The 18,298-nt window shown below is 40.8% G+C and overlaps 1 protein-coding gene across 1 annotated transcript in view; it reads left to right on the top strand.

Moving 5' to 3' along the window:
• Window positions 1-18,298, top strand: part of gabbr2 (gamma-aminobutyric acid type B receptor subunit 2) — a 759,033-nt gene that overhangs the window by 563,413 nt on the left and 177,322 nt on the right. Inside the window, exons 9-10 of the mRNA XM_033042801.1 lie at window positions 15,457-15,537; window positions 16,776-16,926. Of these exons, the coding sequence (XP_032898692.1) occupies window positions 15,457-15,537; window positions 16,776-16,926 (232 nt within the window). The remainder of the gene's footprint in view (window positions 1-15,456; window positions 15,538-16,775; window positions 16,927-18,298) is intronic.

Genomic DNA, 18,298 nt, shown 5'->3' with positions numbered 1-18,298 from the left:
GATGTAAGATAGCCTTCACTCGAAATTCACCACCTGTAATTTATCTGCTTACGATTCATATGAGAAATTCAAATTTGACTTTCTGCAAATTATTTGTGCAGATTCTAAGTAGGAACAAAAATTTGGACAAATCTGGTAACTCTTATCCAAATCGTAGTTTGTTGACAAAGACGTACTGCTTAATTTAAGAAAATATAGCAATTTAAAATGTTTACTTATGTATGACTACCCTCCGAAGGCTACAGAAGCTGGAGATGCTCATTTGAAACCAATGAACAGCAGGGTTGCTGGGTGAATATGACTTAATAATACATGAATAAGACATGTTAGCACTGCCAGTCTGGCAATAACTACACAATAGCAATTCCAATTGGGATCTCAAGTTTATTGACGAAATTTTACTACAAAAATGTAATATCTTATTTTTCATTTACCTAAGAACATAATTGTACTCCAATGAATTTCTCGTTCCTGCTGAAAGATTAGGTCTTATTTTCACCTAATTTTATTTCTTCGGCCATTATTCAAAAACAATGAAGAAGAGAGAGAAATAAATCCATGGGAATGGAGTCCCTTTATTTTGCCAAGGGTCATGCCCCTTGCAGACTTCCTCCAGTCAAGTATGTGGGAGGAGCAGGCTCCAGCAGTGGACCTTCTGTGGTTTATGGATATGGGGTGTGGGTGTGGGTGTGGGGGATATTTTTGGACACCCTCCATTTACCAAGAAGAAGAGTTTAAAAAAAATGTATGCTCTCTCTTTTAAGCCCCCGCCTGCTTCCATAAAATCTTCTCCCTGACCTCCTCATAGTGGTGTTTCTTTTTTCAACCTTCTTACACACCACACTTGTCAATTTGTCTAATCCAACAATATATAACATGTCAAACACCCAACATGCAAAACTCTCGTCATCCTCCACTTCCTTGAAGCCTTCTTCCTCTTCTGCTATTCCTCAACACACTTTCTCCTCATGATGTCAACGCTTATCCTCTTTAACCTCTACTAACCATTACCACCTTCTCCCAACCATGGCAAGTTCGTTCTCAAACCCCTTTTTTCTCCATTATTCATGTGATTACCCTCAATAATCCTTCGCACCTGTACAATTAATTCCCCATTCCCTCCCGCAGCAGTTGCAATAATCTGCCAGGCAATTTGGAGAATAGGCTGATTCTATTGTGCGTTGAACCAACAAAGCCAAAAGATAGCACAAAGAGATCTCTGGAGAGGGGAGGAGGGTCTCGACCCGATAAGTCACCCATTCCTTCTATCCAGAGATGTTGCCTGTCCCGCTGAGTTACTCCAGCATTTTGTGTCTATCCCTGGAGGGAGAGTTCGGTGCCACAAGGCAAATGCGCTGGAAACTCAATAGCATCAATCAAGCTTTGGGGCTGCATGTTTAATTGCCAAAGCTTGTGAATCTTATCTATTTCCTCAGACACTGTTCATTTCACTACAATCCCACCACTTGGGCATCAGCATTTTCCACCTGTCAGGGCATGGCTGACATTCTTGAGGAAGGACACCAAATCTGAGGAAGGACATTATTGCCATAGAGGGAGTGCAGAGAAGGTTCACCAGACTGATTCCTGCGATGTCAGGACTGTCTTATGAAGAAAGACTGGATAGACTTGGTTTATACTCTCTAGAATTTAGGAGATTGAGAGGGGATCTTATAGAAACTTACAAAATTCTTAAGGGGTTGGACAGGCTAGATGCAGGAAGATTGCTCCCGATGTTGGGGAAGTCCAGGACAAGGGGTCACAGCTTAAGGATAAGGGGGAAATCCTTTAAAACCGAGATGAGAAGAACTTTTTTCACACAGAGAGTGGTGAATCTCTGGAACTCCCTGCCACAGAGGGTAGTCGAGGCCAGTTCATTGGCTATATTTAAGAGGGAGTTAGATGTGGCCCTTGTGGCTAAGGGGATCAGAGGGTATGGAGAGAAGGCAGGTACGGGATACTGAGTTGGATGATCAGCCATGATCATATTGAATGGCGGTGCAGGCTCGAAGGGCCGAATGGCCTACTCCTGCACCTAATTTCTATGTTTCTATGTTTCTATTCATTCATTCAATTCTACACACCGTTCACACACTCAATATTCCTGCAAGCTATTTACTCATATAATGTAGCTTATACACAGCCAGCTGTTTGATTATGATAGCTCTGTCACTAACACAATTCCCTCGCTTTTGCAACATGAAGTTGCACACAAAATGCAGCAAGATCTAATTGAAGCAGGACATGCATGTTTTCATGTCTTAATCCCTGTGAATGTATCCATTATTGGAACAGTCAGATAATATAACACTATGGGAGCATGTGGCCTAATGTTTCCCCTCTGCTAACTCATCTTCACCTTGCCCTTGAACATTTTCTCCTTGATCATTCCCAAAAATTGCTCTTTAGTCATGTAATGGACGAATGTCAGGAAAATGATTTTGCTCTCTCGTCGCCAGCTCAAATACTGACTCTGTACACTTGAGAGTTGATCTGCACATTGTGTGACACCAGGTACTACTGCAAAGCAGCCAGGACTAGGGCTGGTCAAAGGTTCGGTGTTAGACCACCTGACTGGTTCTGTGATAGAGGGAATGTGTCGGAATGAACTGCAGATGCTGGTGTACATCGAAGATGGAAACAAAAAGATGAAGTAACTCAGTGAGATAGGCAGCATCTCCGGAGGTGTTTTGGGTCGAGACCCTTCTTCAGTCCCAAGTCTGGGTTCCATCTGATATACCATTGCCTGCAGAACAATAATGTTCACAACAATCAGTCTGAAGAAGGACCCCGATCTAAATCGTCACCTATCCATGTTCTCCAGAGATGTTGAGTTACTCTAGTACTTTTTTGTAAACCAGCATCTGCAGTTCCTTGTTTCTACAAATGATGATGGTGTCGTAACACTAGCCAAATAAAACTGATCTGCACATAACTGGAGAATAGTTCTGATCCTTCCAACATGAATCCTTCCCAGAACCTTGATGTTTGGGGGCCCTTTCTGTTCCTGAACACAGGCAGCATTTGATGAAGAGAGATTTTACTTAGTGCTCTGAGCTTAGAAATGTCACTACAGCTTTCAGATCACAGCTTGTAAGGGAGATTGATGTTGTGATCCAGCATTCCATGTAATGCTGGAAGCCATTACCCATGTGCCCTGAGTCCTTGCTCAAGATGAGCTCTGGAACAACTCAAAGCTGAGTTTTGTAGATATGTTACCGATGCCCTTTTGCTCTCAGTTAGTAATTTCGGCACCAAAACAATGGCTCAACTTTTATGTTATGTTATTACATTGACAATAGCACAGTTACCGATTCTTTGAATGAATTATTCTTACAAGGTGCAAAAACCCCCCAATTCTGTTGTTTCCATTAATTTAAACAGAAACACACAACATGGTTGAATGGAGGTGTAAACAGATGGCTTTCAAAATAATCTACTATGGGCCACAAGCAAATAATAGATGTATCTAAAGCTGGAAGCAGCAACATGCTGCTCATGAGGCATGGAGAAGATGTGTTGTTATTCATTGCAGATTTTCAGCACTTCAATTGGCAACATTGGTGAAAAATGTTCAACAAATTCATTCTCAGCTGCTGGATTTTGCTGGTAAAGGTACTTTGGATGAGGCTATAATAAGTGATACAAAATGGTAAAGATGAGGAAGCCATGAGCAGAAGAGTCCTACAGCACAGTTACTGACACTAGCTTTGTTTATTATTGTCACAAATTCCGAGGTACGGTGAAAAGCTTTTTGTTGCATGCTATCTAGTCAAAGAAAAGACTACATGATTACAATCAAGCCATCCAAAGTGTACAGGTCAAGGATAAAGGGTACAACATATAGTGGAAGAAAATTCTGAATAACGATATCTCAAAAGTCGGGGGGAGGAGGGGGGAGGAGGGGGGGATCAGGATCTCACTCTAGTTGGTGAGACAATGGTTATGTTGCCTAATAACAACTGGGAAGAAACTGTCCCTGAATCTGGAGGCATGTGTTTTCGAACTTCTGAACTTCTTGCCAGATGGGAGAAGGAAGAAGAGGGAGTGACCGGTGTGAGATTGATCTTTGATTCTGCTGGTGGCCTTGCCAAGATAGTGTGAAGTGTAGATGGATTCAATGGAAGGGAGGGAGGGTGGTTTGTGCGATAGTGGTGGTTTGAGAATACTCCACAACTCATTGCATTTTCTTTGCCGGCTTGGCAGGAGTTGTTCCCAAACCATACCATGATGCATCATGACATAATGCTTTGTATTGCACATCTGGAGAAATTGGTGAGGGTTGTTGGAGACCTGCCGAACTCTCCAAGCCTCCTAAAGTGCCTCTCCCACTTACGCGACTTTTCAGCAAACTGTCTGCGACCTTCAAGCTCGGGGGCACTCGCATGAAAAAACGTGAGCTGGAACGACCGTCAGCGCGGAACACACACACACACACACACACACACATACACACGCAAATGCACACGCATGCACACACACACACACACACACACACACACACACACACACACACTCATCGCAAAGGCGGAGGCCAGGGAAAGCGGGGGAGCGCTGTCTGAAATTCACACGGTTCAAAGCCAAGGTGATACCTGCAATGGACAGGAAGGTTAAAGAAGGTTAGCACAGTGTATGGTAAGTCCTTTAAAAGAGTTGGGGGGGGGGGGGGGGGGGGGGGGAGGGGAGAAGGGGAGAGAATGGAGGAGAAGGAGACACCCTTAAGAAGCCAGACAACTTTTAATAAGCCAAAGATACACAGCTGTGAAGTTTAGCGGGCATTTAACATTACCGGACGGTTTTCCTTGGTTCTGAAAACTTGTGCTTACGTTTTTTTTCACCAATTAAAATGTCCAGTCACCGCAGCGCCACCACAGCCCCGAAGTCGGCCAGCCTCGCGTTAGAAAGTACTGGCTCTGCCTCTGGAGCCTCGAGGTCGATCCCAGAGCCAGCTCCGCGATTAGGCCTCAGCGCAGACGGAGACGGAGACGGGGGACAAGAAAAGGTCGCATCCCCCTGAAGGAAGAGACTAAAAACAGTTTCTCCCACCCCCCACACTTACACAACTAAAATAAACGAAATAAACTAAACAACAGGACAAAAGAAAACAAAAAAAAAGAAAAGACAGACGGACGGACTGCAGGTGAGCCGCGGCTGCTTGGGCAGCGCCGCCACTTCCGGGGCCTGGTTTAGGACAAATTGCTGCTGATATTTATTCTGAAGAACTTGAAACTTTCCTTCATCTCTACTTTAGAGCCATCAATGTATGGGTGTGTGTACTACTTCACTTCCTCAAGTCAATCACAATCCCCCCTTGATCCATCCTATAGCCCGTCATATCCCAGATCTCGAATATTCAAAGCAGTTCCAAGAAATATGCCATTCAAAGACCACATGACCTTGAAGAGACACGGAATTATCAGTGAAATTCTCAGATTTAAATTGCAAAGTGGATTTGGACAGGCTGGAATTTGGAAGGTTGAAGATTAATTTGAAGATGTCTTTGAAATGATCAGGCTGATGCAAAGACCCTTTTTCTATTGACAAACTGGCACAGCACTTAGACAGTAAATGCCTCGCCTCCCATTTTCCATTAAATTCCACTTTTACCAATTCATCAGTATTGATCTGTCATTAAAAGTTTATCTTCCTCACCAACAACCACGCCACTAATTAATGTAGTCGGCAAACTTTCGTATCATATTACCTATTTTCACAAGATTTTTATTGTATACAGTATCACCAACAGTGAAGGTCCCAGCACCAATTCCTACAGCACCACACTGGCCATGGGCTCATAATTGCAGTAACAGCCTAAGCACGCCACTGTAGATTGTCCCTGAGACGTGGTGGGATCTGGGGTAGTTATTGGAAATGTGGGGAGAATAAAATGGGATCAAAACAGGATTATTGTAAATGGGTGGTTGGTGGTTGGCATGTTCCGACTTCCCCATTACAATCTGGTAATCAGGACTGCACGGACCCATCGCTACAGATGGCCAAAAGATTTTGATGGGATCTTTAGGGAACTGCTTGCTAGTAACCAGTGCAACCCAGCACATTTATATTTTTCTTCCACATCCTTTAAGATGTTGAACATTTCAGCATGATCATTCTCAGCCACCCTTTATCTGCAATAAATGTTTCTCTTTCATAACTCGGAGGTTTAATTCCAGCTATCAGCATTAAGCCCTTCAATGCTTAGATTACTTTTTCTTAAAAGAAGAACAGAATGTTGCTGCCGCACTCCAACTGAAACAGCCACTGAAGCATCTGTACAGCATCAATCACTTTTAATGGTTTTGCTGTATTTCTCAGTCCGTACTGCCCAATATTCAATTTGCTCTCTCCACTCCTGCCCCACACTCTGCTGATGTCATCAATGACCGATTAAACCCTCCTCACCCCCACCCCAATCCGCTGGCTTTTTTGAGAAAGTATCTATTAGGCCAAATTAACCCCGTAGGTATACAGCATGCTGTATTCTTTAAATTCTTGTTGGCACAAGCAAATTGCAGGAAGGCTGGAAGTTCGAGAATGTGGTTCTCTGTTTGAAAAATGACGGGGCTGAAGAGAGTAACAATGGTCGGACTTCGTAACATCAATGCTGGAGGAAAAATTCCGAAGGGTGGCATTAATCCGCATTTAAAGAGGCACAGGTTAGCGGAACATGGATTTATTAAGGAAAGTAATACCTGGCCACCTTATTGAATTTTTTGAAGAGGTAGCAAGGATGATCATTGAGGATGGTTTTTACATTATAATGTAATCTAGGTGGACTCGGCATAGTGTTTGGCCCAAAGGATTCATGAGAAGATAGCAAATTGGATAACATTTGGATAAGTGGGGAAAATACAAGTGCGATGATTACAGGTGTTCGGGTAACTTGGGAGTCATTTTTCAATGGGCTATGATGAGCAGAGAACTAGGTCCTTTGCAGATCATTATAAATGTTAATGATTTGTACATTCATGTAGAAACCATGATTTGTTGCACCAGTGATATCAAAATTAGTGCCAGTGTTTTTAACAAGGAAGAACATTCTAGACTGTAGAGAGGTATCACATGACTGAATAGGGGAATACCACATGACTGAATAGGGGAATACCACATGACTGAATAGGGGAATACCACATGACTGAATAGGGGAACAGCACAGCATGTCCACGTCCACCAATTTCTATTTTTTGGTCATAAATTCAGTGACCAGCAGTTCCATTGGGGTGTTACCATTGTGAAAGATTTGAGCTGGGGAGAGCTATACAGGCCAACAGAGGGGGATATTGCAGTTACTAACACGTTCAGGAGGTGAAGAGAGAGATCATGAGCAGTCTTTATGCATAGGAAGCAAACGCTGTCAGACCCCAGACCACAGCAGTGGCTGGAACCACCATGCCAACTGAGGGACAACCCCATTGGAATGCTGAGTGACCTGACTGCTTGCACCATGCCACCCAGCACCAGCTCTCCATACGCAGGACCTCTCCCTGAGCCATTATTGCAGCAGCCCTCATAGATCTCTCAAAGTAGGAAGGGTCCACACCTTGTAACAAGTCAGCACTCTGTCTCCGTTATTTTTGGCAGGCATAGAGATGATAGACTGAATGGTTGACTCCCTTATTGTGAACTGCTGTAGTTCCTAGCAGGACCGGTGTTTTAGCTTCATGTTAAAGTGAATGTGTTGTACTCAAGGATGACCAGAGCTTTTATGCAGCCATACAAATGGAGGATGATGACAGACTAACTAAGAGAATGGTGAAATAATTGAGTTTGGGGTTAGCTAAGTCATGGATGTTTGTTTCAGAAGCAGAGGGTTGGAGGTATTGGAAATATTACATTGGTGCAAGGTTGTGCCTTAACTTGGCGACTTTCTCTGCCATATTTGCTTCATGCCAATTACCAGGGCAATGCCAAATCCTGAAATTATGTCTTTCAAATGAAATCCTAATACACGTTTGGCCCTTTTCCTTTGGTCTGAAATATAAATGTCATCATTTGCCATATAGGCAACAAAACCTATATAGGAACATGAGTACATTGTAGATGCTCATTCATAGAAACATAGAAACATAGAAAATAGGTGCAGGAGTAGGCCATTCGGCCCTTCGAACCTGCACCGCCATTCAATATGATCATGGCTGATCATCCAACTCAGTATCCTGTACCTGCCTTCTCTCCATACCCCCTGATCCCTTTAGCCACAAGGGCCACATCTAACTCCCTCTTAAATATAGCCAATGAACTGGCCTCAATTACCTTCTGTGGTAGAGAGTTCCAGAGATCCACCACTCTCTGTGTGAAAAATGCTTTTCTCATCTCGGTCCCAAAGGATTTCCCCTTTCCCCTTTATCATGTTATCACAACTTTAGGCACAATTTATTTACGCTCAGTAATCAAATTGTTTATTCCCAGAGAGGTGCTGGCCTGCCTCTTTAAACTGCTTCAGCTACGTGGTTGCCCCGTTCACATGGCATTTCCTGTTCTTCGGGCATACTTGCAGCCATAGGGACAGAAACATTGGAGCCTCATCCAACTATTTTCTTGTATTTGTTCTTGCAGTGTAAACATCACTGATAGGACAGCTATTTCATTCTCAACCCTACTGCAACTGAGTGATTTGCCAGGTCAGCTCAGCAGCCAAATTTGATAAGAATTATTTTCACATCAAGTGGCATTAGAGATGGTGCAGAATTTTAACAAGAAAGTAAGAGCTTTATGGTATATAAACTGACATCAGGTTTTAGATTTCAAGTTGCATATGAGATTGAATTCAGAATCTAAAACAGCCAGGATTGATTTTAATTCAAATCCATTGAATTTTAAAGCCTTAATTTTAAGGGTTGCACAGTGGCGGAGTATTAGAGTTGCTGCCTTACAGCGCTTACAGGGCCAGTGACCCGCTTTCAATCCCAACTACGGGTGCTGGATGTACGGAGTTTGTACGGCCTCCCCGTGACCCTTTGATTTTTCTCCGAGATCTTTGGTTTCCTACCACACTCCAAAGACGTGTAGGTTTGTAGATTAATTGGCTTGGTATAATTGTAAGTTGACCCTACTGTGTGTAGGATAATGTGCGGGATTCGCTGGTCATTGCAGACTCAGTGGGCCAAAGGGCCTATTTTCGCGCTGTATCTCTAAACTAAACTAAACAGTATTGTGGAAATCCTAGAAGCTGCAGCATTTGAAGCTGAAAGGAAAATGCAGTCGTGGCTATGATTAGGGGAAATCCGTGAATGCAAGATGTCTCAACACTTCTTCATGAAGCAACAAATATTCCCACCTCCCATAAAATCTACATCAATTTATTTTACTCTTGAATTGGACATGTATTTAAACTACTTATCATTTGCAATATCTTATTACCGAGCGGTGAAGTTGATCTCGTTACTTTGTGAGCTGAACATGCAACTCAATTCAAATGTAATTGGAGGCAGACAATAATTACTGGCTTTGGTAGAAATGCCCACATCCTGTGAATGAATAATTTAATAAAAAATCTGACCAAAAGTGCTCATGAATCACGCAGTATGTGATTTTCTTCTACCTTTATTCTATGGTTTTATTTGAGGTAGATGCAAGTTCTGAACAGCACGTTAACTCGGAACCACTTGTGCAAGGCTAGGATTCAAACGGATCTCTAGGCTCTTTAGCCAAGCAGCAGTGAGAATGCAAAGAAGGGCTGTGATTTTGCATCTCCCAGTTTTCTAGTCTGAAATCTAAAATATCATTGCCCCATTTCCATATATGGAAACACATTTTACCAATCACACAGGGACTCTTATTGCCTCATTTCCCAGACAGAAGGGTCTGTTTGAATGTTCTGCATCATAGATCCACCTATGACCAACCTTGTGTTCTGGTGGAGTTCTTGCAACCTTCCCAATTCTAGCTGCTAGTCTCAAAAGGCCAGTATGATGAAATCCTTAAGCATTTAGGATAAATCTAATTCTATAAAATTTGAGATTGAAGGCTATTTCAACAGCTGAGCCAAGCCAGGACACGATTCAGAAGTGCTGCCGTCTGATTGAGAAATGTTCCATTTTTTGGAATACAGTTTACTAGATAGGTAGCTTGCCATTGCAATTGCACCCTGATATTGTTTTTGTGTGAAACAAATCCATCCTTTGTCAAAGCAATAAACAATCAGTTGGAGGAACTCGGTGGATGTGGTAGTATGTGTGGATGATGTTTTAGGTCGAACCCCTGATGCTAATACAGATGCTGCTTGATCCATTGGGTTCCTCCTACAGATGGGTTTGTTGCTCCAGCTTCCAGCATTTGTGGTCTCTTGTGTCCTCCTCCTTGTTCAAAGCTGATTGATACCAGCTGTCTTTAGATATTAAACTTGTACTTGTCACTTCTCTCCTTCAGAAGGCACACAAGTACACCTACACATTGCTTAAGTGCATTGTTCTGCACCTTCTCAAAATGTGTGTGCACAATTAGCTGCTGTGCTACCTCAAGACTTCTAAATATTCTTATGTGTGGCAAGTTGCTATATTTGCAACAGTAAATGTCCTCTACCCAGGAACAGGTTTGACTATTAAAATTATAGTTTGCAAAACCATATATGTATGACACTTTTATTGTCATTTGCACTGGGTTCTAGAGAATTGTGCAACTAATCTAGTACTCTCTGAAGAGCAGTCACTGAACTACCCTAAGAATTATACCAATTAATTTCTACATTGTAAGATCCCACAATAATCACATGATAATGACCAGATAATCTACTTTAAACAATGTCAGTTCAGGAACCAGTCATCACAATCTTAGCGATATTTCATAGAAACATAGAAACATAGAAAATAGGTGCAGGAGTAGGCCATTCAATATGATCATGGCTGATCATCCAACTCAGTATCCCATCCCTGCCTTCTCTCCATACCCCCTGATCCCTTTAGCCACAAGGGCCACATCTAACTCCCTCTTAAATATAGCCAATGAACTGACCTCAACTACCTTCTGTGGCAGAGAATTCCACAGATTCACCACTCTCTGTGTAAAAAATGATTTTCTCATCTCGGTCCTAAAAGACTTCCCTCTTATCCTTAAACTGTGACCCCTAGTTCTGGACTTCCCCAACATCGGGAATAATCTTCCTGCATCTAGCCTGTCCAACCCCTTAAGAATTTCAATGGTACTTTATCAATGGTTCCATGGTACTTTATTGTCACGAATATCCAAGTACAGTAATTTTGTTTTGCATGCAATTCAGTGGCAATCGTACTATACATTAGGCACAATCACTAAGTTCAAGAGTGTAAGATAGTAGACCACGTTGAGTCAGTACACAAGAGTCACCATTTTCTAGGTGCCATCTTGTACCGTTCAAGTCAGAATTTTTCAGAAAAGAAACATCACAGAATGTTTTAATGTCTACCTGAGAGGGTAGACAGCCATAGCATAACAAGCCATCTAAGAGATAGCAGCAACTCTTCAGTACTTTACTGGAGTGCCCATGCCTCTGCAATTTGATTTCAACCCACATTCTTTTGATTCGGACGGATGAGAGCTGCCAAATGACAAAGCTAAACAAAAGGAGCTTTATTGTTTAATCTGATCAAGAACACAAGTAAATAGCAACAGAAGTAGCCACCTTGTTCCTGAAACTGCCCTGCCATCCAACAATGGTTGTGACTGGTCTACCCAGCTCTCCTCTGTGCCTGATTCCCATAGCCCTCAATCTCCTGATTTGTTGATTTGCCTCCAATTTATATACTTCTATTGTCTTGGCCTCCACCATTTTCTGAGGCACTACATCCTATGGAATTAGTGCAATATTTGATTATATCTAAGGCAATTGATTAGCTCGCACTGTAATACATTTGTAAAAACTTACACTGAGCCTCAACAGACTTTAGAGAAACTTGTTCCTACTTATTCTTCCTCCTACCTTTGTTTGGTAAAAATACTTTATAACCAAGATTAATTTTTGCCAGCAAATTACTACTATTGTTTCAAGCTCCTGTGTCGAGCCTTAATTACTTGATTGAGATTAAAGAAATTCTGAAGATGTAGCATCTTTCAAGGTATTCAAAAGCAAAATAATACAGATTAATATAATATCAGATAATACAAAATAAGACCAGCAAATACTCTAAGGCAGCATCTACAGAAAAATAAATAGTTACTATTTGAGGTCAGTTCTGGTGAAAATGTATTGAATGTTAACTCCTTTTCTTTCTCCACAAATCTACCTGATTTGTTGAGTATGCCTAGTGTTTTCTATTTTTGTTTGTTTTATGAAAGATTACTGATATACATCATTCAGTCAGAATATCCCATATACCAAGAATAACCAAATTGTACTAATCTTACCAGGGATACTACCACTCGAATATGAGCTCATATTGATTGGATCATAATATGCAAATTTTATATCAAAAGAGATGATTGAGAATAGGTTCCAAGGGAATAAATTTGGCTCTGCATTGACGGAAGGCAAAGACTTGATGGGCCATTTTGCTTCCCTTGCTTGTAAGTGCTTGTAAGTGAATGGGATACATATCATCATTGATAGGTGCTATTCTAAGTCGCAAAGCAGTCACTTATTGTGCTCTTACCCTTAGCAATGCCATGGTAGTGACATATTTTAGGTTCTTAACCACATTTCCCTGGAACTGGTTTGTTCCTGATGACTACAAATTCCTTCTCATCATTCATACCACAAATAATTATGCAGTTTTTGTATTTTGACAGTACTTGAAAGTTGGTTCCATTAACTCCAAAGTAACTAGATTTCAGGAGAAAATATGGCACATCCACAGAAATATTGTGCAATTAAGATGAATTTCTACCCTAATATATATTTTCAGAGAGTCATGGAATTGTTTAGCACAGAAAAGATAAGTTAGTTCATAAGGTCCAGGTGATCTCTTCACAGAGCAATCCTGTCGATTCCATCCCCCCTCTCCTTTCCCTTAATCCATTAAAGTTATTCTCTCTCAAGTATCTATTAAATTATCTTCGAAATCACTGAATTGCTACAGGAAGTGATTTACAGATAAAAACTACACTCCATTATTTTAAGAAAACTCTACCTCCTCACATCCACTTTGCACCTTTTGCTCACAAATTCACATCCATGCCCATCTGTCCATTAGCCATATCCTAACAGAAACAGTTTCCTTCAAATAGGTGACAGCAGGATACGTGTGAACCAACTTTCTTTTGACCAAACAGTTTCTTCAAAATGTTTACCATCAAGTCATCAGAGCCTCTTCATCCGTTGGGGTTCTGCCTGAACTCTTTGGCTTTAGCCCTTTCCACAACCTTGATGCAGTTAAACACAGAAGAGTTAAGTGTCAGAGAGACAGAGATTGTCATTAGAGCAACATTGAACAGTACATATCACAAAATAACTGTAACAGAATTAAAGTCAGTGGGAAAACCTTCCAGCTATGGTAAGGCAATCATCAAGAAATGTGTGCAGGTGTGATAAGTGTTTGAAATTAGGCAACATTTGTGATTAAGAAATTAACAGTTAAATAGGAGGGGAAATGTTTTTAATCAAGACAGGATGAAATTAGTAAAATGCATATGAAGGTTTGTTAAAGGCAGAATTAGAAGTAAATGAGAAAGCAGTTCAATACCCGTGATAATTTTATGAGGTAACACAAAATGAGAGAGCAAGGAATCTTGCTCTATTTCAGCCTCACGGTGCAGCAGTCCCATATAACAGCATTTCAGATTGTTAGTCTGGTTCAATGCCTTGCAAGGCACCAGAAAACAAATGTTGTAAAAAATATTTCAATAGAAAATTGTGAAAACACTTTGCAGGTCAGACAGCCTCAGACGAGACACAAACAGGCATTTCAGGTCATTGATTTTTCATCAGAAAATGATAACTGGATGTATCACAACTTAAGGAAGCTGCCAGGATAAGAGTTTCATTGTGTCACCTACTAAGTACATGTTGCAAAGGTTTCCAATATATTCATTGCCCATAAAGATAAAATTAGTAAAAATCAGTGTGTTGTTCTGGCATAAAAAGGATGCTTTGATGAATTGTGAGTGACCAGTGGTGCTGTTGTTTGCACACTGCAGTCTATGTTGTTTATTCAGCTTCCATCATTGTTCATCCTCGCTTCACTGACAGATCAGTAATGATCTAATATTTTCCTACCAGTAACAAACCAGAGGTCAATGCATGCTCGACATTTGTACTGCAGAGAATCTGCATGGCGCCTCTCGCCATTGAACCAAAGAATGGATATCTCTGAACTGATTAGAGCTCAGATCCATACTTCTGAAGTAAAACAAGGCAACAAGCTGAAACATGGGCTGACAGCTGCTCCCTGTGAACTAGATGTATCAAGGTCCATGCCTGTATTTTTGCTATGTCTGTTTTATTCATAAAATACATCAGGAATTCAATCATGATCGTCAGTGTACTTGCAGCGGAAACATGTTTTCGTAAAATGTGTGCAAATAACTTAATAAATATGTATCCATAAGACAACTCACTGCACTGAGACATTAAGGAACAATTTCAAAAATAGGTTTCTCCTATGTCACTCAAGGAGACATTTTCAGACCTGGTATTTAATGAGAATTAAATTGGACAAGGAGGAAACTATCTGGAAAATAATACAACATTTCATTTGAGATATAAATGGGAATATTAATGAGATGATAAGTAAATGAATGCTATTCCCGACCACACTTTATTTTGAAAATGTATAAAAATTGAATTACCTCATTTAGTATTTGCCATTTGCATTTTCAATCAAGCAGAACCAAATATTTACTTGTCGGATTGAATATTTTTTCATAGAAGTAATTTCAAACAAGTTTATTGAACTAATACAGAGAATCAGTATTTTTATTATTAATCTTTAACATCTTTCAGGACTTATACTCTCATTTTCTATTGACAGCTCATTGTGGCTCGGAAGAGAATTATAATTCTTGATGTAATGAACTGCAATGCTGGTTTATAAATAAAGATACAAAGTGCTGGAGTAATTTTGCAGGTCAGGTAGCATCTCTGAGTACATAGGTGATTATTTCTTACCTGTAGCCACCTATCACTTGCTAAACTTTTGCCTACCCTCACCTCTCTTCCAGCTCTCCCTCCCCCCCCCCCCCCCCCCTCCCCCCCCCCCTTACTAGAATCAGTCTGTAGAAGGATCCCGACCCAAAACGTTACGTATCCAGCACTTTGTGTCATATAGTTTTTGGGTTATTTGGGTAATGTTGTGAGTGAGGAACAGAACAGATTCAGATCGGAACATCATAACATGACTGTTCAGTCCAAAGAGTTTTCCTGGCTAATAGAACAAGCCACTTACAATGTTTGCTTCAACACAAAACAATCACTAACACAACACCATGCTGAGGTAGCAAAATTATTTACCTTTATTCGCCAAAACAAAAGGCAGTACATTCCTTGTCAATGTTTCTGTGGTCATCTTTGGGAAATGTTTGAATGTACTGTTCCCTTTTTCTTCTCAGATAAAGTGGAAGTTAAAGTTGGAGAATATAATGCTATTGCTGACTCCCTGGAGCTAATTAATGACACTATGAGATTTCAAGGTACATGTTAATATGTAATAAATGCATTGTTTATATCTCTGTTCGCTTATCCTAATTAAAATGCTCTTAATTATACTTGTTTGTCATTTGTCTGCTGATTGTATGCTCCTGCTTTGCCCCAAAAGCATTTATGAGGCTCACTTCTTACAATTTTGATTGAATATGCCCCAAACTTAGTCTAAACCTTATTGTTTCAGGTCCATAACAAACACGTCCCATTTGGACTATATTTTCTCCTACCATATAACACATTTTATTTTAGCACACCTCTGTGATATACTCTCTGGAAATTCTTCTAAAATTTCATCAATGTTGCATTCACTGAATTTCCTTTATCCAATCAGTTTCTTATACTCTGCGGTCATTGCAAGAGAGAAATCTTAATGCCATGATCTTTTTTTTAGTTTAGAGATACAGCGCGGAAACAGGCTCTTTCCACCAGGTTCACGCCGACCAGTGATCCCTGCATATTAACACTGCCCTGCACACACTAGGGACATTTTTTGTATTTATCAAGGTTACCTACATACCTGTATGTCTTTGGAGTGTGGGAGGAAACCAAAGATCTCGGAGAAAACCCACATAGGTCGTGGGGAGAACGTACAAACAATGTACAGATAGCACCCGTAGTCGGGATCGAACCTGGGTCCCCGGCACTGCAAGCGCTGTAAGGCAGCAACTCTACCGCTGTGCCACCGTGTCGCCCTCTTGTTTACTTTAAACTGATCACTTCTGAAGTGGAACTTTGTGCCTGAAGATGCATCAATGGCACAGTTAGCTGCCCTTAATGCCTGCCGAGAGCCCACGGCCACCACTGGGATTCGAGTACCATTTCCACAACCAAGTTAATCGAATAAGTGCATCTCACATTATAAGAAAATTATTGTTCAGTGGAGTGCAGGCAAGAGCAGTGCCTGACAAGTGGAGATAAATGATCTCATCTCCATGTTGTTTGTTTGTTCTTGAAGGGACTAAATTGTAAACCTTTTGAACAGAATTGATTAATTAATTCTTAGCTCACACTTTGTCACTATGGTGTTGAATAGAACAAGTTAACTTGAACTCTTTGATACTGATTTATTACTGTGTGATTTATAAGTCAGGCAGGATAACATATATTTTATTTCTAATACTGCTGATCTTTTTATTTTCTTTGATGATTTAATAAACCATCCTAAGTGTTTTAGTAGATATAACAGTACATCAACTTGAGTGGAAGCTTCTGTTCCTGCTTTCAGGTGTTGAACCTCCAAAGGATAGGACCATTATCCAGCCACAACTGCGCAAGATTTCCCTGCCACTCTACAGCATTCTTTCTGCTTTGACTGTTTTAGGAATGTTCATGTCCAGTGCTTTCCTCTTCTTCAACATCAAAAATCGAAATCAGAAGTAAGTTTTTTTTTTGGCTATTGATTTAGAAACATAGAAACATAGAAACATAGAAAATAGGTGCAGGAGTAGGCCATTCGGCCCTTCGAGCCTGCACCGCCATTCAATATGATCATGGCTGATCATCCAACTCAGTATCCTGTACCTGCCTTCTCTCCATATCCCCTGATCCCTTTAGCCACATGGGCCACATCTAACTCCCTCTTAAATATAGCCAATGAACTGGCCTCAACTACCTACTGTGGCAGAGAGTTCCAGAGACTCACAACTCTCTGTGTGAAAAATGTTTTTCTCAATTTAAAAGCTCAATCCATATGAATCTGAAGCAAAACACAAGTACAGGAGGAACTTGAGTATAGAAGTTGGGAGGTCATGTTGCAGTTGTATAAGACGTTGGTGAGACCTCATTTGGAGTATTGCGTTAAGTTCTGGGCACCATGTTATCGGAAAGATGGTGTCAAGCTGGAACGGGTACGGAGAAGATTTATGAGGATTTTGCCAGGACTAGAGGGTCTGAGCTATAAGGAATGGTTGAGTAGGCTGGGACTCTATTCCCTGGAGTACAGGAGGATGGGTTGATCTTATAGAAGTGTATAAAATCATGAGAGAAATAGATTGCATAGATGCACTGAGTCTCTTGCCCAGAGTAGGTGAATTAAGGACTAGAGGACATAGGTTTAAGGTGAAGGGGAAAAGGTTTAATAGGAATCTGAGGGGTAACCTTTTTGCACAAAGGGTGATGGGTGTATGGAACAAGCTGCCAGAGGAGGTAGTTGAGGCTGGGACTATCCCAACATTTGATTTGATTTGATTTGATTTTTATTAGGGACAGTGCATATTAATAAAACATTTGCATGTAATATGCAAGATTGTAGCCAGTGGCTAATTTCCATCTTTAGTCCCACACAAAAATAAACACATCCCAAACAAGGTAAAAAAAACAAAAGTCAAAAACAAAAACAAAACAAACAATATGGTTTAAGAAACAGTTAGACAGGTACATGGATAGGACAGGTTTGGAGGGATACAGACCAAACGCAGGCAGGTGGGACTAGTGTAGCTGGTACATGTTGACCGGTGTGGACAAGTTGGGCGGTTGGGCCTGTTTCCACACGGTTTCACCGTATGACTCAGTAGATCAAGCAGCAACGGTGGAGGGAATGCATTGATGATGGTTTGGGGTTGAAACCCTTTCTCAGTAAAAAAAATAGAGAGAAATTACCAGATTTTAATCACCCTAAGCGGTTCAGATAACATCATAACACTCTAAACGTGGCTGAGACTATTTGTTCTCATCATAGGAATTGAAGATTTCAGTTTGGATATTCATGTAAGGTTTTACATTTTAATAACAATATCTTATGTTTTGTTC

The sequence above is a fragment of the Amblyraja radiata genome, chromosome 2 (assembly GCF_010909765.2).
Source record: "Amblyraja radiata isolate CabotCenter1 chromosome 2, sAmbRad1.1.pri, whole genome shotgun sequence".
Classification (NCBI taxonomy): domain Eukaryota; kingdom Metazoa; phylum Chordata; class Chondrichthyes; order Rajiformes; family Rajidae; genus Amblyraja; species Amblyraja radiata.
Note: the sequence above shows the minus strand (reverse complement) of the source record. Positions and strands in the feature narration are given on the sequence as shown.